At 41.8% G+C, this 22,895-nt stretch overlaps 2 protein-coding genes across 7 annotated transcripts in view; one reads left to right on the top strand and one right to left on the bottom strand.

The window, feature by feature from the left end:
- Positions 1-5,547: 5,547 nt before the first annotated feature.
- LOC134066887 (golgin subfamily A member 6-like protein 25) lies at positions 5,548-7,013 on the top strand. The gene is made up of 3 exons (XM_062522037.1): positions 5,548-5,613; positions 5,794-5,886; positions 6,037-7,013. The coding sequence occupies exons 1-3, from the start codon at positions 5,595-5,597 to the stop codon at positions 6,582-6,584; spliced, it is 660 nt and encodes a 219-aa protein (XP_062378021.1). The 5' UTR covers positions 5,548-5,594; the 3' UTR covers positions 6,585-7,013.
- Positions 7,014-8,375: 1,362 nt separating this feature from the next.
- The window catches only part of LOC134083260 (activating signal cointegrator 1 complex subunit 2 homolog), a 63,428-nt gene continuing 48,908 nt past the window's right edge, over positions 8,376-22,895 (bottom strand). For 3 of the 6 annotated variants that reach the window (XM_062539497.1, XM_062539508.1, XM_062539517.1), the window contains exon 13: positions 8,376-10,903. In XM_062539497.1, the coding sequence (XP_062395481.1) occupies positions 10,450-10,903 (454 nt within the window). In that variant the 3' untranslated portion in view covers positions 8,376-10,449. Of the gene's footprint in view, positions 10,904-11,043; positions 11,067-22,895 lie in introns of all 6 variants that reach the window. The other 3 variants (XM_062539541.1, XM_062539533.1, XM_062539525.1) reach the window with 3 other exon arrangements.

The raw sequence follows: 22,895 nt of genomic DNA, 5'->3' as shown, positions 1-22,895 counted from the left end.
GCACCGCAGGTGCTCGGGCCCGCCATCGCCGCTTGCGGCTATATTTCTTATTATTATTATTATAGTATAATTATCTTACCAGTAACATTTTTCACCAACTTGGCATGCTCTCAAACTCTTGCAATTTAGCTGCCATATGTAGAATTGCATTTGATACTCAGACACAGAGCTGTGGCCTAGGGTGTGGCTCAGGGACTCTATAGCGCCACCTAGCGCGCCGTCTACTGTGGTTGACACATACATTCACGGAAATGAACCAAATTTGGTGGACATGTGTGTTGTATTATTCTGAACAACTTTTACTTTTAAACTATATAGTGAATCTTAGAGGAATTTGAGTTATGATTATGATTATGATTTTTGTACATCACGTATTTTGAAATACTTCTCCTAGACGGTTTATCGAAATCATGTCATATCAGCACTAAAATGATCTTGAGGGGTTGCCCGAGAGGAATTGCGACCAGATTTTTGAATTTTTGAAGTATATGGAAATGGCGAAGGTTTGAATTATGGCGTTTTATTAAGAAACAGGAAGTTGGTGTTATAGGCAGAAAAAAGGTTAGGAATTGGATGTAATTTGGCAGCTACATGTGGAATTGCTTCTGCTAGTCAGAGACAGAGCTCTGGCCTAAGGTGTGGCTTTGGGACTCTATAGCGCCACCTAGCAGCATGTTATCTGTTGTGGTTGACACAAACATTCACGAAAATGAACCAAATTTGGTGGACTTGTGTGTTATTGCTACTACTAGTCAGAGACAGAGCTTTGGCCTAGGGTGTGGCTTAGGAACTCTATAGCGCCACCTAGCACATAGTCTGTTGTGGTTGACACATACATTGATGAAAATGAACCAAATTTGGTGTGCTTGTGTGTTATTGCTATCGCTAGTCAGAGACAGAGCTCTGGCCTAAGGTGTGGCTTCGGGACTCTATAGCGCCACCTAGCAGCATGTTATCTGTTGTGGTTGACACAAACATTCACGAAAATGAACCAAATTTGGTGGACTTGTGTCTTATTGCTATGGCTAGTCAGAGACAGAGCTTTGGCCTAGGGTGTGGCATAGGGACTATATAGCGCCACCTAGTGCATTGTCTGTTGTGGTTGACACATACATTCACGAAAATGAACCAAATTTGGTGGACTTGTGTGTTATTGCTATCGGTAGTCAGAGACAGAGCTTTGGCCTAGGGTGTGGCTTAAGGACTCTATAGCGCCACCTAGCGCATTGTCTGTTGTGGTTGACACAAACATTCACGAAAATTAACCAAATTTGGTGGGCTCGTGTGTTATTGTTTTTGCTAGTTAGAGACAGAGCTCTGGACTAGGGTGTGGCTTAAGGACTCTATAGCGCCACCTAGCACATTGTCTGTTGTGGTTGACACAAACATTCACAAAAATGAACCAAATTTGGTGGGCTATGTTTTGTTATAGCTATTCAGAGACAGAGCTCTGGCCGAGGGTGTGGCTTAGGGACTCTATAGCGCCACCTAGTGTGTTACCTGTTGTGGTTGACATACATTCACGAAAATGAATCAAATTTGGTGAGCTTGTTTGTTATTACTGTCGCAAGTCAGAAACAGAGCTCTGGCCTAGAGTGTGGCTTAGGGACTATAGCGCCACCTAGCAGATTGTGTGTTGTGGTTGACACATACATTCAGGAAAATTGACCAAATTTGATGGGCATGTGTGTTGCTCATGCACATGCCCACCACCACGCACATGTTGCTTTGTTAGATTCCGAAATTTCACAGGTCTCCGCACCGCAGGTGCTCGGGCCCGCCATCGCCGCTTGCGGCTATATTTATTATTATTCTTTCATCGTCTTACCCCGTGCGCCCTTTTTTCACCAATTTAGCATGCTCCAAAACTCTTGTATTTTGGCAGCTACATGTGGAGTTACTGTGGCTACTCAGTGACAGAGCTCTGGCCTAGGGTGTGGCTCAGTGACTCTATAGCGCCACTTAGCGCGCTGTCTGTTGTGGTTGACACATACATTCACGGAAATGAACCAAATTTGGTGGACATGTGTGTTCTATTAATCTGAACAACTTTTACATTTACTCTCTATAGTAAATATTAGAAGAATTTGAGTTATGATTATGATTATGATTTTTGCACATCATGTATTTTGAAACACTTCTCCTAGACGGTTTATCGAAATCATGTCATTTCAGCAGTAAAATGATCTTGAGGGGTTGCCCAAGAGAAATTGCGAACAGATTTTTGAATTTCAAAAGTATATTGAAATGGCAAAGGTTTGAATTATGGCAACTTATTAAAGAAACAGGAAGTTTGTGTTATAGGCAGAAAAAAGGTAATAATTTGGATGTAATTTCGCAGTTAAATGTGAAATTGCTACTGCTAGTCAGAGACAGGGCTTTGACCCTAAGGTGTGGCTTCGGGACTCTATAGCGCCACCTAGCAGCGAGTTGTCCGTCTTGGTTGACACAAACATTCACGAAAATGAACCAAATTTGGTGGGCTTGTGTGTTATTGCTATTGCTAGTCAGAGACAGAGCTCTGGCCTAGGGTGTGGCTTAGGGACTCTATAGCGCCACCTAGCAGATTGTGTGTTGTGGTTGACGGTTACATTCACGAAAATGAACCAAATTGTGTGGTTTTGTGTGTTATTGCTGCCGCTACTGAAAGATAGAGCTCTGGCCTAGGGTGTGGCTTAAGGACTCTATAGCGCCACCTAGCAGCGCGTTGTCTGTTGTGGTTGACACATACATTCACGAAAATGAACCAAATTTGGTGGGCTTCTGTGTTATTGCAACCGCTAGTCAAAGACAGAGCTCTGGCCTCGGGTGTGGCTTAGGGACTCTATAGCGCCACCTAGCTTATTGTCTGTTGTGGTTGACACATACATTCACGAAAATGAACCAAATTTGGTGGGCATGTGCATTATTGCTACCGCTAGTCAGGGATAGAGCTCTGGCCTTGGGTGTGGCTTAGGGACTCTATAGCGCCACCTAGCGCATTGTCTGTTGTGGTTGACACACACATTCATGAAAATGAGCCAAATTTGGTGGGCTTCTGTGTTATTGCTACCGCTAGTCAAAGACAGAGCTCTGGCCTCGGGTGTGGCTTAGGGACTCTATAGCGCCACCTAGCGCATTGTCTGTTGTGGTTGACACAAACATTCACGAAAATTAACCAAATTTGGTGGGCTCGTGTGTTATTGTTTTTGCTAGTTAGAGACAGAGCTCTGGACTAGGGTGTGGCTTAAGGACTCTATAGCGCCACCTAGCACATTGTCTGTTGTGGTTGACACAAACATTCACAAAAATGAACCAAATTTGGTGGGCATGTGTTTTGTTATAGCTATTCAGAGACAGAGCTCTGGCCGAGGGTGTGGCTTAGGGACTCTATAGCGCCACCTAGTGTGTTACCTGTTGTGGTTGACATACATTCACGAAAATGAATCAAATTTGGTGAGCTTGTTTGTTATTACTGCCGCTAGTCAGAAACAGAGCTCTGGCCTAGGGTGTGGCTTAGGGACTATAGCGCCACCTAGCAGATTGTGTGTTGTTGTTGACGCATACATTTAGGAAAATGAACCAAATTTGGTGGGCATGTGTGTTATTGCTATAGCTATTCAGAGACAGCGCTTTGGCCAAGGGTGTCTTAGAGACTGTATAGCGCCACCTAGCGCATTGTCTGTTGTGGTTGACACACTCATTCACGAAAATGAACCAAATTTGGTGGGCTTGTGCGTTATTGCTATCGATAATCACAGATAGAGCTCTGGCCTAGGGTGTGGCTTAGGGACTCTATAGCCCCACCTAGCGTGTTGTCTGTTGTGGTTGACACATACATTCAGGAAAATTGACCAAATTTGGTGGGCATGTGTGTTGCTCATGCACATGCCCACCAACACGCACATGTTGCTTTGTTAGATTCCGAAATTTCACAGGTTTCCGCACCGCAGGTGCTCGGGCCCGCCATCGCCGCTTGCGGCTATATTTAAATAGTTGTGTTTACACTGAATTATTATAAAAAGTAATTTCATTACATCCACTTTACTCTCATATAATTATTTTGGAGGATCTCTTGAATATAACCATATGTGCCACTTTTGCATAGATGTTTTTAGCTAGATGAAAAACTTCTCAAGGTATAGCTAGCTGCCTCAAAGTGTTAACATTTGTATTTATTAATTTAGCAGACACTTTTATCCAAAGTGACTTACATATGTCAATTATATAACAAAGATCATTGTCCCTGGAGCAATTTGAGGTTAAGTGCCTTGCTCAAGTGCATAACGGTGGTTTAAATGTCTGGGTAGGCGGCCTACATACTCTATTGTTCACATATGCCACCAATACCATCACAACCTCACATTTGCCACTAACACCGATCAAGTGCACCTTCCTTCCTCCCTTATTTTTATAACCACCAGCCGCCACTGGTTATTACACATATCTTCAAAATGCTGTAGCTCTGTTCACTTGAATGGGCCTTCCAAATATTTGGAGGTCAGATAATTGTGTATAACAGACCTCTGATGTATGACAGACTTCTGGCACAAAATGGGTTTTGTATATATTTAAAAAATATTTGACATATATGATATTTTCACTAGCATTTTATTGGAAAGCTCATTTAATCTAAATTTGATCATACAAAATGAGCACATGACAACGGTCATGTTCATTTAAAAAGTAGAAGATTACAAAACACACAATAATATTAAGATAAATGGATGTATATGTCTCGTCTACACTGCGGTCACGGTAGAGCAGTGGTAACGTCAACAATCGATTTGATTCCCGCCACTTTTCTTGTTACATATGACACATGACAACAACACACCCTAGAAACGGGAAGAACCAGATTCCTAACAGATTGGTGATGTGGAAATCACCACATCTTCAAAATGTATTTAATACTTGAATGGTAGTTCTACCAAGAAAACTGAAATACTGCATACAAATTTACATTTTAAGCAAAATATACATATTTAAGTTCTAGAATCAAAATACATACAGAAGTTTAAGATAAGTTACTGGATGTTTAAAACTATTTCCATGTTCCGTTTCATCAGGAATGGCATGAACTAAAACTTTCTATATCTCTTTTTTCTTGAGAGTCTGCAATTGTGCTTGTCTATAGTGGACCACTCAGATGTTTGAGCACAAGTCGGGGGGCAAAGCCTCTGCATATTTGAGAGTTGGTAGTGAAAGGACTGGGAGGGCATGTTTGTAACTGATGCATCCAGCAGGCTCGTTTTTTTCATGCAAAGCTGGAGTGGCATTCTCTTGAGTAGGCCAGATTGTCACCAGCTCTGATGTAGGCACACCAGACCTTCTCAGCCTCCTCAAACAGTACAGTTTAGATTAATTTAATCATGTATCAGGTCTTTTTGATAATCAATTCAACGTGATCTCCCCATTGCATCAACATCTCAAGAGCATTAATTGTATTACACAGTGGTAGTTGTTGACTAGATAGTCCATTGTGATTGGGTAACAACCCCCTGAAATCATGTGTTGAGGAACTTGCCAATGCAAGTTGGAGGTTTTATTGATCACTTCCTCTGTCATAGATCTGAAGATATACAGTATATAACTGCCTGGAACTAAATGGTGTCATGCAAAACTGGATTAAAGGTGAGTTGTACTAATTTTTCACTTTCAATATCTAGATCATCTATCCATCAAGCCTTTTGACATTTTTGATTAGTGAAGGAAATGCATCAATTCGCTAACTCTCACCATGTTGTAAATGCTTTACTATTACATTTTGAATTGATATTGTACAATATAATGTTCTAATGTCTTCTTCACTAGGATTCATCAAAAAATGGTGGAAAGAATTATGTTTGGTTGTTTTGGTCATCTTTTTCTTGATCCTCGCCATTGCAGGATGGGTCATGTTCACTTGTAAGTGCTTCCCTTTTGAGCGGACCTTACTGACTTGAACTTGCACTAAACTCACCAAATCTAATTTAATCTAATCTAAAATAATCTAACCTAACCTATAATCTAACGCAGCGTTTAAATGTGTCCCTATTTGTCCCTTCTCCTTCACAGACTGTGATAAAGACTATAAAGGAATAGAGATGAGGATTAGAGAAGAAGAGGAGAAGAAGGCGTTGGCGAGAGAGAACCATCTACGGGAGGAAGCTCGTAGAAACCTCACCAAGACCATACAAGACATGACAGCTGAGGCAGAGAAAAATATATCAGATTTCAAGAGAGAGTCTGCAGCAAGAGAGATACAGATTAGAGAGGAAGAGCAGAAGAAGGCCTTGGAGAGAGAGAACCAACTCAAAGAGCAGTCTGAGAAAAACTTAAAGGCAACAGTAGAACGAATGAAAGAAGAAAAAGCAAGAATGTTGAAGGAGGTAAAATTAGAGGAGGAACAAAAGAGACTCAACCTTGAAAACAAGATCAGAGAAGAAGAGGAAAAGAGACAGAATTTACAGAAGGAGATAGAGAGCCAAAAAAAGGTGATACAAGAGTTAAAGGAAAGGAAGCCTCATTGTAACACGGGTCACATGACTACAACTAGTATGCCCACTGCACTTGGAATCTGTCTGGTAATATATTTGGTCATTTCCCAACAGATAAGAGCCTAAGTTATTTGATTTATTTTCGTTTGATTTTGAATCTTCTCTGATTTTATCTCATTTATCAAACATGTTGAATGGCCCTAGTGTTAGAAAGGCACTTATGAAATAAAGTTACCTTGCCTAAGCTAGGGTCTACAGTATGTACAATAACATGAACCTATAGGTGTATTCACAGTTGTGTTACACCTGCATTCTTGCCTTCAGAAATACAGCACACTTACTTCATAATGCCCTGATGAAGGCCAATATGGCCGTAACGCGTAGGCCCATGTGCTTTTAAATTATCCTTGCCATGAACTATTAAAGGCTTTTTATATTTATAAAAATCTCGGAGTGCCTCTGCTAACCCTTTTTTCCTTTGGATTCTAACCTCACCCGTAGCAGAAGAGCACCTGAGTAGATTTATAGACTCCTGAGCGCCCTAAGCCCTTTTGTGTCTTCACAGCACACTTACTTTTTAGAAGTGCACAATATTATTGAGGACAATAGGGTTGTACTTATTTTTTATTTAGTCATTAACTCATTCATGAAATGTCTTTTTAATGTACTGTATCTGTCTGTTTTAACAATGTTGTATTGTGTCCACTGCATATTTGGTTATTCTGACCCCTGGTGGTAGTTAAATGTTATTGGTGAAAGATAATATATCATTCCTCTGTGCTGTCCTCTCTATCCTCTATCTGATTCAACAACAACAATAAACAACATAAATGTATGCTATTTATAAGGATCTTCTTTGTTGTAGTTCATGCTGTAATACACATGTGATATTTCTAACACTACCGTTTCTGTATTATTCATTAACACATATACTTAAAACATATGAACATATTTTTCTCCTTAATGTATGCCATACAAACTAAAATTATGGACAATGAGGGTATACTCTTCTTGCAACAGTAATTTGCATGTAAAAAGAGATATCTTCACTCTTTTAGCTGGTATGGGAAAGTGGTGGTTTGAGGTTGAGGTTGTAGAATTCCATGATACCATAGAGGTCAATGCTCATTGTTTTCTGTTAGAGGCAAATACATGTTATTTTCCCTGCCTCTGGCCTACAGCTGAACAACAGCTTTTATGTGGGTATACAGTATCCTTTACCAACCCCAGTCTCACTTGTGCCATATTGCTTCATCAGACAAATAGACAAACTCAACTGAGCCAATAAAAAGATGGCTTACTTCATTCATTTCCAAAGGAAAAGGATAGTGCTACACCAGTCATGAATATAAATCATACATACCCTGTCAAATGTTACTTGGGAAAAAGTGTAGTTGGTCAGATGCAAACACAGCTAGCCTAGCTTGCAGGTGCCTCGAAGTGGCTAGTTGCAATAGCCTACATCTCCCAATTACATGCTGTGATTTTAATAGTTACAACATGTGCAAATAATAATGTCAAATGAGACAGACATTTTCTAAGGAACTATGTTGTCATTTAGGCACTGCTACGTGGGCAGAGTGATTTGCAGGCTGCGGCTCCAGTGATACTTCTTCATTCAAACCCCAAGGAGCAGTGCCTTGCCTGATATGAATGAAAACATACAGTATATCACTCAGCATTATTCTGGAATCAGTTGGATTTGTGTGAGATGTTGTTGTTTCTTATTTTCCTGTCTCATATGTTGTGTGCTCCCTACTATCTAATCTATAGATGCACCATGTGCTGTTTCTTTAAGTGAAAAGTTTCAGGACTGAGAGATGGACTTTAGAGGTGTGTGAAGTAATCTAAGCTGTAAACTCTATCATAACAGCTTCTTGCAGGGACACAAAGTTCACTCTGAAACAGGTGTCAGCCAGTACAGGTCGCGTGTTGAAAAGATCTCAACGTGAGTGCCTTTTTATTATATGTTTATATGGTTTGAGGGTGGAATGAAATAACGCATGTAGACAAATGTTCTACACAATAGTGTACATGCTTGTTGAGAAAATTGTCCAGACAGGTTTATCTTAAACATGACATACTAAACAAGCTGAATTAAAACACTTAAATCTTTTGATTAAACATTCTATCAAATTCAAAGAAAAATACATTTTAAGTTGAAACAGTTATTCTTTAAAGTTTAAGTAATAAATACCGTTTTTTAATCCCACTGCAAAATCACACTTCTTATTGTAAGTAAAGCTACATTATTATTTAAGCAAAATCACTAGGGCTGTCAAAATAACTGATTAATTTAGATTAATTAATTTGAGACAAAATAACTGATTAAAAAAATTAACACAGATTAATCGATGACCTTTGACCTAGAGCCATTCTAGTCAGTAACCATTAGACTGTAAAATGGGGAGACGAGAATGTGCTGCCTGGATCATTGATTGGAACATTTACTGAAAAAAAACCAGCCTGACGATGTTAAAAAGAAAGTGTTGATTAAAACAAAGTCCTCTGCAATGTCTGCAGCACAGAATTTGCATATCACCGGAGTTTGTCAACTCTGAAGTATCACATTACTGCAAAGAAATAGTTTTGACATTGCGATTTTGCGATTACATTTTATATGCGATTAATTTAGATTAATTAATCACAGAGTATGTAATTAATTAGATTACAATTTTTAATCGATTGACAGCCCTAAAAATCACACTTTAAAAATCTGAGTAAATATTCTTTTCATATAAGTTTATCTATCATTGCTGCATTTGCACAATTATAGCAAACCTTCTAGCAAACCTTATGGGTACAATCATACTTTTCCACGGTTTCACTTTCGACCACCTTCTACAATACAGTGGGATAAACCTTTAACAAGGTTGTAGCAGCACAGCTGTTACATGTACACAGAAGACAAAAGGCCTTAACTGGAGCTAAGAATGATTTGTATATCAAATCTATCATGAGGTACACTGTAACAGTGACACATTACCATAAAGGGTAACACTTTAGCTTGGGGTGTCGCTGTTACAGTGTACCTACCTAATTAGGTGCAGTGGTACAACCTGTGTAACAACACGTACTATCAGGTACTACCATTGTACTTGCATTATGTATTTGTGGGTACCTACATATAGGCTCCATTCGAATCGGGTAAAACTGCTGCCTTCTAAGATATCTAACTAGAGAGCAAGGCAGCGAAGGCCGTTCGAAACCGATAAAACGATTTTCGCTGCCTTCTAAGATATCTTAGAATTCCCGAATAACGGTCATTTTTGAAGGCAGCATCGATGTACACTACAAGCTCCCTTCTACCCACAATCCTTTGCATCCAGGTCTGAATCTCGGTGAAAACAAAACAAACATGGCTGCCGATATCGGTAAATGACTGCTGAGTCTGTTGAAATGTCATTTGTGTGACGTTATTTAGCTTGGATTTGTGGAAAGTAGATTGAAAATAAACAATTTACTACCTGGTTATACCATTGTTGTACTCACTAATAACGCCTGGTCTGAGATATTAGCTGTCAGTGAAACTACTTTATACCGTTAGCCTGCTAGCTTACGTAGGCTAATTTAGTTTAACGTCAGGCTTTTGCTAACGTCATACCGTAGTGTTAACCAAAGATTCTAGAGTGCTACGCTCATTTTTAAACGACGCGTTTAAACTAAAGTCATGTCTAGTTAGAGAGCTCTCTATTTAGGGAGGGAGGCAGTAGGCAGCTGCCTTCCGATTCGAACGGACCCATAGTTGTTACATTGTAATACTGAGTGCTTTACAAAACTTTGCCAATTTGCCTACATTTTTCATCAGAAGCACAGGGCTGACCTGAGACCTGCTGGATGGGGTAAATCTGGTCATGAAAGATTTGATATACAAATCATTCTTAGCTCCAGTCAAGGGGTCATTGTCTTCAGTGTACATGTAACAGCTGTGCTGCTACAACCATTTAACGGGTTTATGTCACTGTATCAAAGAGTAATAAGTGTGTACCAGTTAGAACATTGTGCAAGATATATCCTTTCTCAGTTTCCTCCCTTTCTGCTGCTGTTTCTCCTCTTTCTGCTGCTGCTTCTGCTGATGTTGCTGCTGTTTCTGCTGCGGTTTCTCCTCTCTCTGCTGCTGCTTCTGCTGATGTTGCTGCTGTTTCTGCTGCGGTTTCTCCTCTCTCTGCTGCTGCTTCTGCTGATGTTCCTGCTGTTTCTGCTGCGGTTTCTCCTCTCTCTGCTGCTGCTTCTGCTGATGTTGCTGCTGTTTCTGCTGCTGTTTCTCCTCTTTCTGCTGCAGTTTCTTCTTTCTCTGCCGCAGTTTCTCCTCTTCATGTTGCTGTTTCTCCTCTTTCTGTCGCTGTATCTGTCTCCTTTTCTCCTCTTTCTGTCGCTGTTTCTCTCTCTGTCTCCGTTCCTCTGCTATCTGCCGCAAAAAATAATTGCCACCATTCCTGCTGCTGCTAAGAGAACACACACATACACACACACACACACACACACACAAGTAAAACAAGTGTTAATTAATTTTCAGATAGAAAAGTAAACAATCAAGTAAACTATACTTTACTTTACTGTACTGTATAGTTTAACCTTACTTTACCTGTTACTTAACTACGGAGCCCGCTGGGGGACACAGGGGGAAAAAAAACATGGGTAAAAAAAAAGGAAAAGTTATGGGGAAAGAAAAAAATATGAAGAAGACTGTCAACGACTATGTACTTTTACTTTTTCGACATATCCGCACTCCGACATTGATGTCCAATTGTCGTAGTGGAGGCATGTCTCTTTATGGAAAAGGTCCCACCACTCCAACATTTTCTGTTTTCATGGTCGCAGTGGCGGTATTTAACTTTTTTTTCAAACAACGTGCCATTCCGACATGAGGCCATTAATAGGCTATTAATGTCATAACTATTAGGCTATCATTAGGCTTACTAGGCATGGCTGTAGGCAGCTATGAGGCCACTGAGATCTGGACCTCATCAGTTTTGAGAGCTGGAAATACATGTGTTTGCTAAATATCGGTATATTGTTGTGCATGTTGCGTGCGCGACTCGGGGAAGTGAAAGCAGTTCTGTATAGACATTGCAAGTTTTCATGGTGATCATCGGCGCAGCTGTAGCTGATTGTGAAAGCCGATTGAAAATACATAAGTTTAGAGCGAACGTTTTAACTATGTTTGCCATGGTGGACAAAAAACATTGAAATAAAATAATAGCCTAAATAACTGTAGTGCGTAATGGACACGGCTCTATCCTAAATAATTTTCGAGGTTCGCCATTTGGTAATATGACATATCCTTACTGACAATAATTAGATTAAGCACAACTATAGTTGCACGAAGGCAAAATACAGTCCTAAGCCTATTATATATAGCCTGGCCAATAGCCTATTGTAGATGTGCAAAACCAGCATTCGCGTGCGTGCTTGCTGGTGAGGTGTAACCTACAAAAATGAGCATAACATCTGATTATTAAAGTATGGCTATAGGCTATAGGCTACTGGTAAGAGAAGAGCTGGTTTAAAATTCAAGTAAGGTGCGCTATTTAACCCCTCCAGACCGACTGTATTGCAGTCTGCCGACACAGCCAGGCGACACTCCCAACCCATTCATTCGTTTTGGGCACGAATGAATGGGTTTGCCCTTAGTTTAAATGGAGGTGCGGGGAGAGCGCGCTGCAGCTATTGTCATGTATGGAGCCAGCTTTTGTGTGTTAGAGATTCCTGCATGCTGCACTACCGTGACCCTTACCTTGTGGATGATCTTTTCTCATTGGAATACAGCAGGACCGGATGCCTTTAATCTAACAAACACGAAAGCTGAGATAGTTGGAAGGACTACTCAACAAACTTGTTTTTCGTTTCTGGGAGATCTCGTTATCGTTTTGGACTGTCAGATTCTTATGCTTATTGTTTGGACTTATGGACAATGAACTTTGGGGGTTGGTTGTTAGTGCTTTACACAGGGGCGGAGTGGGACACTAAAATTCACTGGAAATATTCTGACCACACCGGCCCCACCCACCCATGCCTTGAGCACGACCAACTTCCGTACATTATAAACACAAACAAAATGTTGGCTAAATGTAATAGTCTATCTATTTTTTAAATCTAGATGAAGGTCCAGGTCCAGAATTTCATGTTTCAGTTTTACGGGCATTTGCATGCAAAACATGCATTACACCATTTGTACACTAAATTTCTTGGTTGGGAACTGTACATCTACATACTGTAATGTTCACATTCAAAAGCATTCCAGTAAAAATATTATTTTCCCTTTACTGTTTACTACAGGAGGTACAGTAGAAATACTGTTTACAGTATAGGCCTAATAGAACGGTAAAAGTTTTACAGTATTGCTTACAGTGAACAAAATATCCATGAAACACACAAGAGCATTCTGAACAAAAAGAACAACAGCAAAAAGCCCAGATAAAAAGGGGGAACTAAACCACCATTCTTACATCTCTACCTTTCCCTCTCCTTGGGCCTGATCCTCTCACTGCTCCTGCACCTCCTCCTGCATCTCTCACTGCTTCTCTCACTGGGTGTGCTCTTCTCCCTGGGCCCCTTGTTCTTACTCTTCCTCATCCAGACATTACAGTATTTGTCTTTTTCTGTTTCTGTTTCCAAAAACATCACCTCCTCCTTTAAGTGTCAATGTAATAGAGAGAAATAACCCCTGCCACTGAGTCTAAGACAGACTGGGATCAGCTGTGGTTGGCCTCATACCCAACATAAATTATCTGTGTGCCAATTATTCAATTGTTTGTTTATTATCAGCTGAGATATGTTGATTTTGAACTTATACCATTGCAGAAGCAGAGGTTACTAAGATTTGGAATATTGTTTTAACTATTATGGGATGTTGTGTGTTACAGTAACATCTGTAATAGAAAAACGATTCATAATTCAGGTAGCCTATAGATAAGTAGACCTTCTGTAAACTAATTATAATAGCCTACTTTTTTTTAAAGTAAAACACAATACTGTGATATCCTGTTAATTGTGTGTGATGTGTTACCTGTTACCTTGAGTTGAGTTCATGAAATTGTTGTGCCCCTTTAAGGGGAACTGAGGGGGGGGGGTGTGTCTGTGTGTGTCTGTGTGTGCTAGCCTAGAAATCTAGTCGCACCCTAGCGGGCAAAAATATTTTTGCCTAGCGGGATGGTCTAGGGTCGCACCGTTGAGGACAAGCCTGCGCTAGCCTCGAGTTCAGCCTAGCCAATCAGAACGCTCTATCTGTGTACGGAGTCCTTGAGCCAGCCTTAGCTCACCTTCGGCTTCCGATAAGACACCAGGGGGCTGGACCATGCGTCCTCGTTCGACGAGTTGGGTTTGAGACCATATCGCACAATCATAGAGAAAAACAAAAGATGGATGAGGCTAACGAAGCGCGCTCGTTTGAATCGGCTTTGGAAGAGTTAGACTTGGGCTTTTCTTTGAAGCTTGAGCAGAAAGAAGCACTCAAGTCATTCGTTTTAAAGAAGGATGTATTTGCCGTTTTGCCGACCGGCTACGATTGGTCACAAATGCTGGCCTATTACATGCAGAGGCAGTTTGAAAGACGACTGTTCATCCCACCCACAGGCTTCAACGCTGTGAATGGTCCTACCCCAGACTATACATTTCTGTGTAGTTTGGCTTGCCAGGCTATGTGTGTGTGGCTCTGAGAGTGAAGTTAGACATAGATTTAGGTGCGGTGAATTACTCTATTATAAGCGTGAGTTGTGGCTGTAACAGCAACTCGGTTGCTATTTGTTTAATAAATAAAGCTCGGAAGTTTCCCTCAAGTGTCTGGAGTGTATCATTCAGAACATTGGAAGCCTTGACTATTAGAAAACATCTCTCTTGTTTCTGTAGCTGCTATATGTTTTGCATTGAGGTGATACTTAAGGCTTGATGTGCTGCGGTGATATGCAAATTCCTTGTTGCATAGCTTGCACACAATCATGCTCTTATCGACGTTTGTTTTTTGTAACAAAATTTCCCATCCACGGGGCCAACCAGCGCGGTCACAGCAGCCCACTGTGGTTTGTTGTCGTCTGAAGCGAACTCATGCGCATTAGTTGGTGCTCCAGTATAATCGGTCCGTCTGAAACTCATCCAGTGAGAAACGTTCCGCGGTGCAAAAATAAATACAATTAAAATGTGTAAATTCTTTTAACAAGTAGATTTTCGTGTAATTAATTACTAATGATGAACAAACCATTAACTAATAGTTAACAAATGCTTAATAGATGGTGAATTGTGTGTAGTTATTATAATTATAAAGTGTTATCAAATCAGCTTTTTTATATGAATCTTTGACACAGATATGTACTTTTCCACCTCTGGAAAAGCTGGACTTTTCCACTTCTGCCATTGGTCAGCAAAAATAGTAGCCTACATAACAAAACAACATCCACATGCATGCAATAATAGAACAACAACAACATCGAACAGTGACCTGCTCATTTGGACAGCGTTACACAGCTCTATAAAGGCTAAGGTACCTTATAATAATTTGTAATAATAATAATTTGGATTCATACAGCGCCTTTCATAGTACCCAAGGTCGCTTAACAAATGGGAGGGGGGGGGGGGGTCAAAGGACTTTGTGAAAAGAAATGTTTTGAGGTGCTTTTTGAAAATGAGTGATAGGTTATTACAGAGTGTGGGAGCATTGCCAGAAAAAGCCCTGTCCCCAAAAGCCCGCAACCTGGTGCGGGGAATGGCCAGGTCCTTGTCAGAGGACTGCAGGGAGCGTGCCTGAGTGTAGGGGTGGAGGAGATCAGTGAGGTATAGTGGTGAGAGTCCATGGAGAGATTTGTAGGTGAGCAGGAGGATCTTGTAGGCGATGCGTGACTTGACTGGCAACCAATAAAGCTGTTGGAAAACGGGAGTGATATGCTGCAGGGCTTTGTGTGGGTTAGAACTAGGGCTGAGCAATTCTGAAAAATAATCAAATTGCGATTTTTCTTGGCAATATTGCGATTGCGATGCAATATGCCATTATTTTTTAAGGCTGAATTATTCAACAAAAACAAGCAGTAAATCATATAGTATGGGCAATACTATATTAGATTAAAAATAAACTGTTATTTCCTGAAAGTCATACCTCTGTTATGATGACAGGTGATGCATGAATTAATGAATGACATTTTTGTTTAACTAGCGACTTCAATCTGTCACGGCCCCATGTCGCTGTGGGGTGCAGGGTATCCTTTATCCTTAGTAGATCTACAACGTTATATTCTATTATTGTAAATAAATTATTCCTTTGTTATATTGCGAGCCTCTCGTGTGTCTCCCATCTTTGTCACAGTTTGTGAGCCAGACTGTGACAAATGGGGGCTCTTGGTTTAGAATCCGGTCGGTAACCTGTTTGTTAACTCGAATTTATGAATGAAGTAGGCTATACGTTGCGTGACGTCAGCGCGTAGTAAATCTGGTTTGTAGTAGCGTTGGTTTGTGAACATGCTTGCTGCTTACGGCTAGTTGTTGGGAGACGTTACCGAGGGGTAAGTGTTGCTTTGTTTGATATAATTGTTGTGCAGTATGTTTGTATGCTACTTATTGCGGGGATTGGTTGTCCCGAGTAGTCTTTGAATGTATGTAATCTAGGCGAGGATTCTAGTAACCGAGTTCCGGAGGTTGTTGCACGGTCTACTGTCTATTGCTGTGTGAATGGGAATGAGGTGCAGAGATTGCAGCTAGAGGAGAAGGTGTGCCGTCTAGCTATTGATGGTGCTGGTCAGGTGCCTGCACGTCCCTTTGATGTTTCTGGTAATTTGAAGTTAGTTCCTCGGTTTTCAGAACGTGACCCAGACAGTTTTTTCTCTCTGTTTGAGCGTGTTGCAGAGTGTAGGCATTGGTCTGATGTTGAACGCAGATTGTTAATTCAATGCACACTGACTGGGAGAGCCCAGGAAGTGTATTCTGCACTCACGGTGGCAGAGAGTAGGGTTTATACATATGTTAAAATGGCTGTGTTAAAAGCTTATGAATTGGTCCCTGAAGCTTACCGTTTGAAATGAAGGACTTGGGAGCAGTCTGGTAAGCAGACTCATATGGAATTTGCCAGAGATATCACAACTCACTTTAACAGGTGGTGTTCTTCGCTTGAGGTTCATACTTATGATGCACTGTGCGATTTGGTTGTGTTGGAGCAATTCAAAAACTCTGTTCCTAGTCGTATAGCTACCTACATAAATGAACATCAGGTGAAAACTGCCCTTGAAGCTGCTAAGTTGGCGGACGAATATGCTTTGTTGCATCGTGAGCGTGAGTACAGAACCCGTGGTGAGTATAGAGGGGATTCCAGACAGTCCGTCCCTATTAGTAGACGTGGTGATTATGGATGGGATTCCAGTCAGTCCTACCCTGCAAATAAACGAGGAGAGGAAGTAACACAGTCTCATCCTGGTAAGCATAGCGACCACAGGGCTGGTCAAAGCTATTATGATCATAATAAAATATGTAACTACTGTAAGCAGAGAGGGCATTTCAAGGGCGAGTGTCCTAATAGATCTAAGGGAAGAGTGGGAGCGTTTGGCCATGCAAAACCTGTTATGGCTGCTGCATCTGTTGAAGCACCAGTAGATAACCCAGTTAAAGTTGAAGTTTCTTGTGTACAGCCAGTTTCTTCCTGTACTTGTCCCTGTGCTTCTGGTTGTGCCTCTCCCTGTGTTTCTCCTTGTCAGCAGGTGGCGGATGAAGTCAGTCCAGAACGCCCAGATTTTTCAGCTTTTGTCTCTGATGGCTATGTATCGCTAGTGGGAGGTGATACAAGAGTCCCAGTAAAAATCCTTTGATTCTTTTGTGATAGGTTCAGTGTTACCATTCTCACAGCATTCAGATACTGGGGATAAGATACTTATGTGTGGTATGGGATTGAGTGTTTTACCTGTGCCTATGCACAAGTTGATTCTGGACTGTGGGTTTGCTAAAGGGGAAGTCAGTATGGGTGTTCGTCCTGCACTGCCGATTCAGGGTGTTCATATTATGTTGGGTAACCAGTTAGCTGGTAGCCGTGTGTTTGCTAATTAACCATCTTTAGTAGTAACTGCTACCCCTGTTTCTAACATGCCTGATGATAATGCTCAGTGTTTTCCAGATGTGTTGTCTGCGTGTGCTGTTACTCGTGCCATGAGTAAGGCTCAGCCTGACCTAGAGATTGACATCGATGTTACCAAGTCGAATGTGGGTTCTCTTGTGCCTGTTCCTAGCTATTTATTTGTCTCCCGCAGTGATCTAGCAGCTGAACAGCGAGCTGATCCAACGCTTGGGGAGTATTTTGATCAGGTACTGTCAGAGGTTGATGGTGAGAGTGTTCTGAGGGGGTATCTGTTACAGGATGGACTGTTGATAAGGAAATGGGTGTCACATGGGCACGACTTTCTTGGTGATCCTATGTTTCAGATTGTGGTTCCTGAAAAGTTTCGGCAGGAAGTTCTGAAAACTTCACATGATCAGTCTGGCCATCTTGGGGTCCGGAAAACATATGAGAGCATACTGCGGTATTTCTTTTGGCCCCGTCTAAAACGGGATGTGGCGGTGTACATTAAGACCTGTCACACCTGCCAGATGACAGGGAAACCCAATCAGACTATTAGTCCGGCTCCGCTTTCGCCTATTCCAGCTATGGCCCAGCCGTTTGAGCACCTGATAGTAGATTGTGTTGGCCCTTTGCCTAGTTCTAAGTCAGGCAGTAAGTATTTGCTGACAGTGATGTGTCAGAGTACGAGGTATCCTGCTGCTTATCCCTTGCGAGTCATTAAGACCAAGTCTGCGGTTAAGGCCCTTACCCAATTTATGTCCATATTTGGTATTCCAAGGGTAGTACAGAATGACCGCGGCTCAAACTTCTCCTCCAAGATGTTTGTGCAGGTGTTGCAACAGCTGCGGGTCCAACAGAGTCAATCCTCTGCGTATCACTGTGATTCTCTAATGCTCCCTGAGCCTCCTCAGAATATCCTTGACTATGTTAATGGTTTCCGGCATCGGTTGTACTTGGCTGGAGAGAAGGCTAGACAACTGCTGACATCCTCTCAGGTCAAGATGAAACGGCTATATGACTGAAAAGCTGAGGTCCGTCAATTTCGCCATGGTGATCAGGTTCTTGCGCTGCTTCCTGTTTTTAGTTCCCCGTTTCAAGCTAAGTTTCTTGGCCTGTTTACGGTGCTCTGTAAGCTTTCTGATTTGAACTATTTGATTGAGACTCCAAGCCGCAGACGGAAAACTCAAGTGTACAGCTAAATGCCATGTAAACCTGTTAAAACCCTATTTCTCCCGGGTTGCACATTCCTCTGTGGCAGGGGGGAGTGTGCAGCTAAGTACTAACCCTGCACTCATGGTGGATACTGTGAGAGGGTATTTGTCTGGTGATATGGTTGTACTGGATGATGATGGGGTGGTGGCTCCGGATGAGTGTAGATTGGAGGTCAGCTGAAGAACTCTGAAACTCTGTCCAATCTTGAGCCTGTGTGTGGGCACTTGTCTCCTGAGCGTTCTGCTGAACTGTCTGCTCTCATTAAAGAATACCTATGTCTGTTTAGTGATGTCCCTTCACGTACAACCCTTATAGAATATAACACTGACGTTGGGGAGGCTCAGCCTATCCAGCAACGGTTCTACCGAGTGTCCGAACAGAAGCGTCAAGTAATGGAGTCTGAGGTCCGTTACATGCTTGACAATGACATTGCCCAGCCTTCGTCATCTAGCTGGGCTTCGCCCTGTTTGATTGTGGATAAGGCTGACAACAGTCCCAGGTTCTGTACTGATTACTGAAAGGTTAACAGTGTAACGAAGCCGGATGCATACCCGTTGCCTCGGATTGAGGACTGTGTGGACCGTGTTGGCTCTGCCTGCTTCGTTAGTAAATTTGATTTACTAAAAGGCTACTGGCAGGTTCCCTTAACTCCACGTGCTAGAGATATTTCATCATTCATTACACCGTTTGGTCTGTTCTCTTACTCAGTTATGAGTTTTGGACTCCGCAACGCCCCCGCAACATTCCAGCGATTGATGAATACCATTGTGGGGGGCGTACAGGGCTGTGCGGTGTATCTGGACGATGTGGTAGTCCATAGTAACAGCTGGGGAGACCATATCGTCCAGATTCGGCAACTTTTTGAGCGTTTGCGTGACGCAAACTTGACAGTCAACTTGGTAAAGTGTGAGTTTGACAAGGCGACTGTCACCTACTTGGGCAAGCAAGTCGGCCAAGGCCAGGTTTGTCCGGTACAGGAGAAGGTTGCTGCGATAGAGTAATATCCTGTACCGGCAACCAAGAAGGATCTGATCCTCTGATCCTTTCTAGGTTTGGTAGGGTACTACCGGAGTTTTAGTAGGAACTTTTTGGCAGTAGTGGCACCCCTAACAGACCTACTAAAGGCCAAAGCAAAATATATCTGGTCAACTTCTTGCCAACAAGCGTTTAAGAATGTTAAAAGTCTCCTGTGTGCTGCTCCTGTTCTTGCAGCTCCCTGTTTGGAACGTCCCTTTGAATTGCAGGTGGATGCGAGTGACCGTGGAGCCGGTGCTGTATTAGTTCAATATGACGACAATGATGTTCAGCGTCCTGTGAGCTACTACTCAAGAAAATTCAGCACCTATCAATTAAACTACTCTGTAATTGAAAAGGAAACACTGGCCCTGGTGTGGGCATTACAACACTTCCCATCTTAATGCAGGTTTTGTGAAATACCCCTCTGGTGTGTCTAGTGATGTTGAACCCAATTATCAATTAAATATGAGTCCTTATCCTTACCAGACGCTGAAAAATTAATTCACGCTTTTGTCACTTGTAGGCTAGACTATTGTAATGCACTATACGCCGGCTGCAATAATACCTGTCTAAAAAGCTTACAGCTTATACAAAACGCAGCTGCTCGCACTCACTAGGACCAAAAAATATGAACATATTTCCCCCATCCTAGCATCTCTACATTGGCTACCTGTTAAAAGTCGCATTGACTTCAAAATTCTACTTCTTACATACAATGCCATAAATGACAGGGCACCCGAATATATTAAAGATCTTCTAGTCCCATATAATCCACCTAGACCCTTACGATCACAAAATACTGGACTTCTTGTAACTCCAAGAATTTCAAAAACTACAGTAGGAGGCAGAGCTTTTTGTTACCGCGCACCTCTCCTCTGGAATAATCTTCCTCCCTCAATCCGTTTAGCAGACACCCTCCCTATTTTTAAGTCTAGACAAAACATATCTCTTTAGTGCTTCCTATAGTTAGGTATGGTGCAGTGTGGAACTGCAACCACTTCAGGGTTTCATTGGAACGGACCACCTCTGCTGTGGGCTTGTGTGACTGGTGCTCCAGTCATGCATCCCATGGTGGCTACTGACCACACCTGTGCTGGTGCTGACTACCCTCCACCATGCCTTAGTTATGCTGCTATAGCGTAGCACTGTCATGGACTTCTCATGTGTCATGCCGTACAACTCTCTCCCCTCTCCCTCTGTCTCTCTCAACTCTCCCTCCTCCCTCTCTCTCTGTCCTGTCATTCAACTCCCTCTCCCCCTCTGCCTTTTCCCTCTATAGCATAATAATCTATATCCCCATTGATATACTTATTAATACCAACCAGGGATGGAAATTAGCCACCCGCCACCCGCCAAATGCGGGTAGTTTTGCGCGCTGGCGGGTGAAATATGTCCACACACCCGCCACTGTGGCGGGTAAGCAACTACTTCTACTACAAGTTGTTTATTTCATCAGAATATTAGCAGTCGCCGCAGAGATAAGAACACACGCCTTGTATCAATTATCCTCAACATCGATGGACATGACGATCACAACAAACATTCTGGAACGGAGCGCTTTTAGAATGAACACGAAACCCGCCACAACTGCCCCGACATTATGCCTTGCATCACCCGCTAATGTAATAAAGCCATATTTAGCGCACGGCCTACTCAATATTCCTTCGCGTCCTACCAAGACTCCATACATGGTTATTCCTTACTTTTCTACATATGCATTTCAACATTTCATTTCATTTTATCTCCTGTATGCGTGTAGGCCTACTGTGTAATGTCTGTGTTCAAGCGCAAACTCCGTTCTCATTGTTCTTACTGGCGGGAATGCGCCCGCTTGCGTGACAGGCGACAAAGTGCGTCTTTGATAATTAATGTTGTCTCTCATCATTGCGTCAACCTAGCCTACTCTTCCAGTTAACGTGGCAGCTAGATAGCCTACAACCATTGACTGTATACATTTACAACGAGGCTACCAGTTAATACGTTTAGGTAGGAAATACATTGGTATATATTACAGATATACCAAACTCCGAGTCATGGTAGTAGCCTAAGTTAAGCACCCAGCCAATTAAACATGACCAAGGAAAGGGACAACTCAAAATGCCATAGGCTACAATGGTAACCTACCTAAATCATAGAAGTTAACATTGCAAGACACTTATCTTTTCTATGACGCCAGAAATATTTTCCTTACCTTCTTAGTTTTTTTTAACATTCACGTTATTTAATGAAAACATGTATCCTTGAACTATGCTGATTTTCCTAAAAACCGAATGAAACCTAATTCACGTACTTCTTAAAGTGACACTCAATTAGACCTACACACCACCCCTGTAATATCATTAAAGACAAGTGTAATCAATATGAAGTATTCAAATTACTGAATATTTTGAGTAATTATGCATATGCTATGAATTGATGACAACACATATAAAGTGTATTAATTCAAATATGAAATAGAAACAAGACAAGCCATTTTCTGAGCAGGGTTGAGCAGAGACTAGGATTGCCACTGCTCTGAATGATCTGTATCCAGACAATAAGGTTTTGCCTATATTTTTGTAATGTAATAGACATAGTCACACTTTTCAAAAACTATTTCAGCTTGTGTAGGCCTATCAGTGCTTTCTTATTGAACACAATACCGCGATAATACCGAAAACCATGATAATTTTGGTCACTATAACCGTGAGGTTAAATTTTCATACCGTTACATCCCTACTTGGCAGTATAATGTATGGAACGGTTGAATATATATTGGCTGGTAAAAATGTTGAGTGGCTGGTAGATTTTAAAATCTACCTGCCACAGTGGCAGGTGGACAAAAAAGTTAATTTCCATCCCTGATACCAACCATCATGACTTTTAGTAATACTAAGACACTTTATTTCTCTTCCCTTTCCCCTATACCTCACTTGTGAGGTGAACCATTACCAGTCATCAGCCATCTTTGTGCCTGGCCCTAATCACACCTGAAGTCCCATCCCCCTGAGTGCCATTGCCATCATCATCCCTATGACTGCCCTACCGTTACCTGCTGTGGTTCCCTGCCAGGACCCCCTGCCCACGCATCCCAGCGACCCATTACCCTCCAAAATTACTAATGGATTACTGATGGACTATTTATTCCCTATACTGGACTGTTTGAACCTTCTGATACTACAAATGACTTTACTCTACTTAAC

This window comes from Sardina pilchardus, chromosome 1 (assembly GCF_963854185.1).
Source record: "Sardina pilchardus chromosome 1, fSarPil1.1, whole genome shotgun sequence".
Lineage (NCBI taxonomy): Eukaryota > Metazoa > Chordata > Actinopteri > Clupeiformes > Clupeidae > Sardina > Sardina pilchardus.
This window is presented reverse-complemented; position numbering and strand designations above follow the sequence as displayed.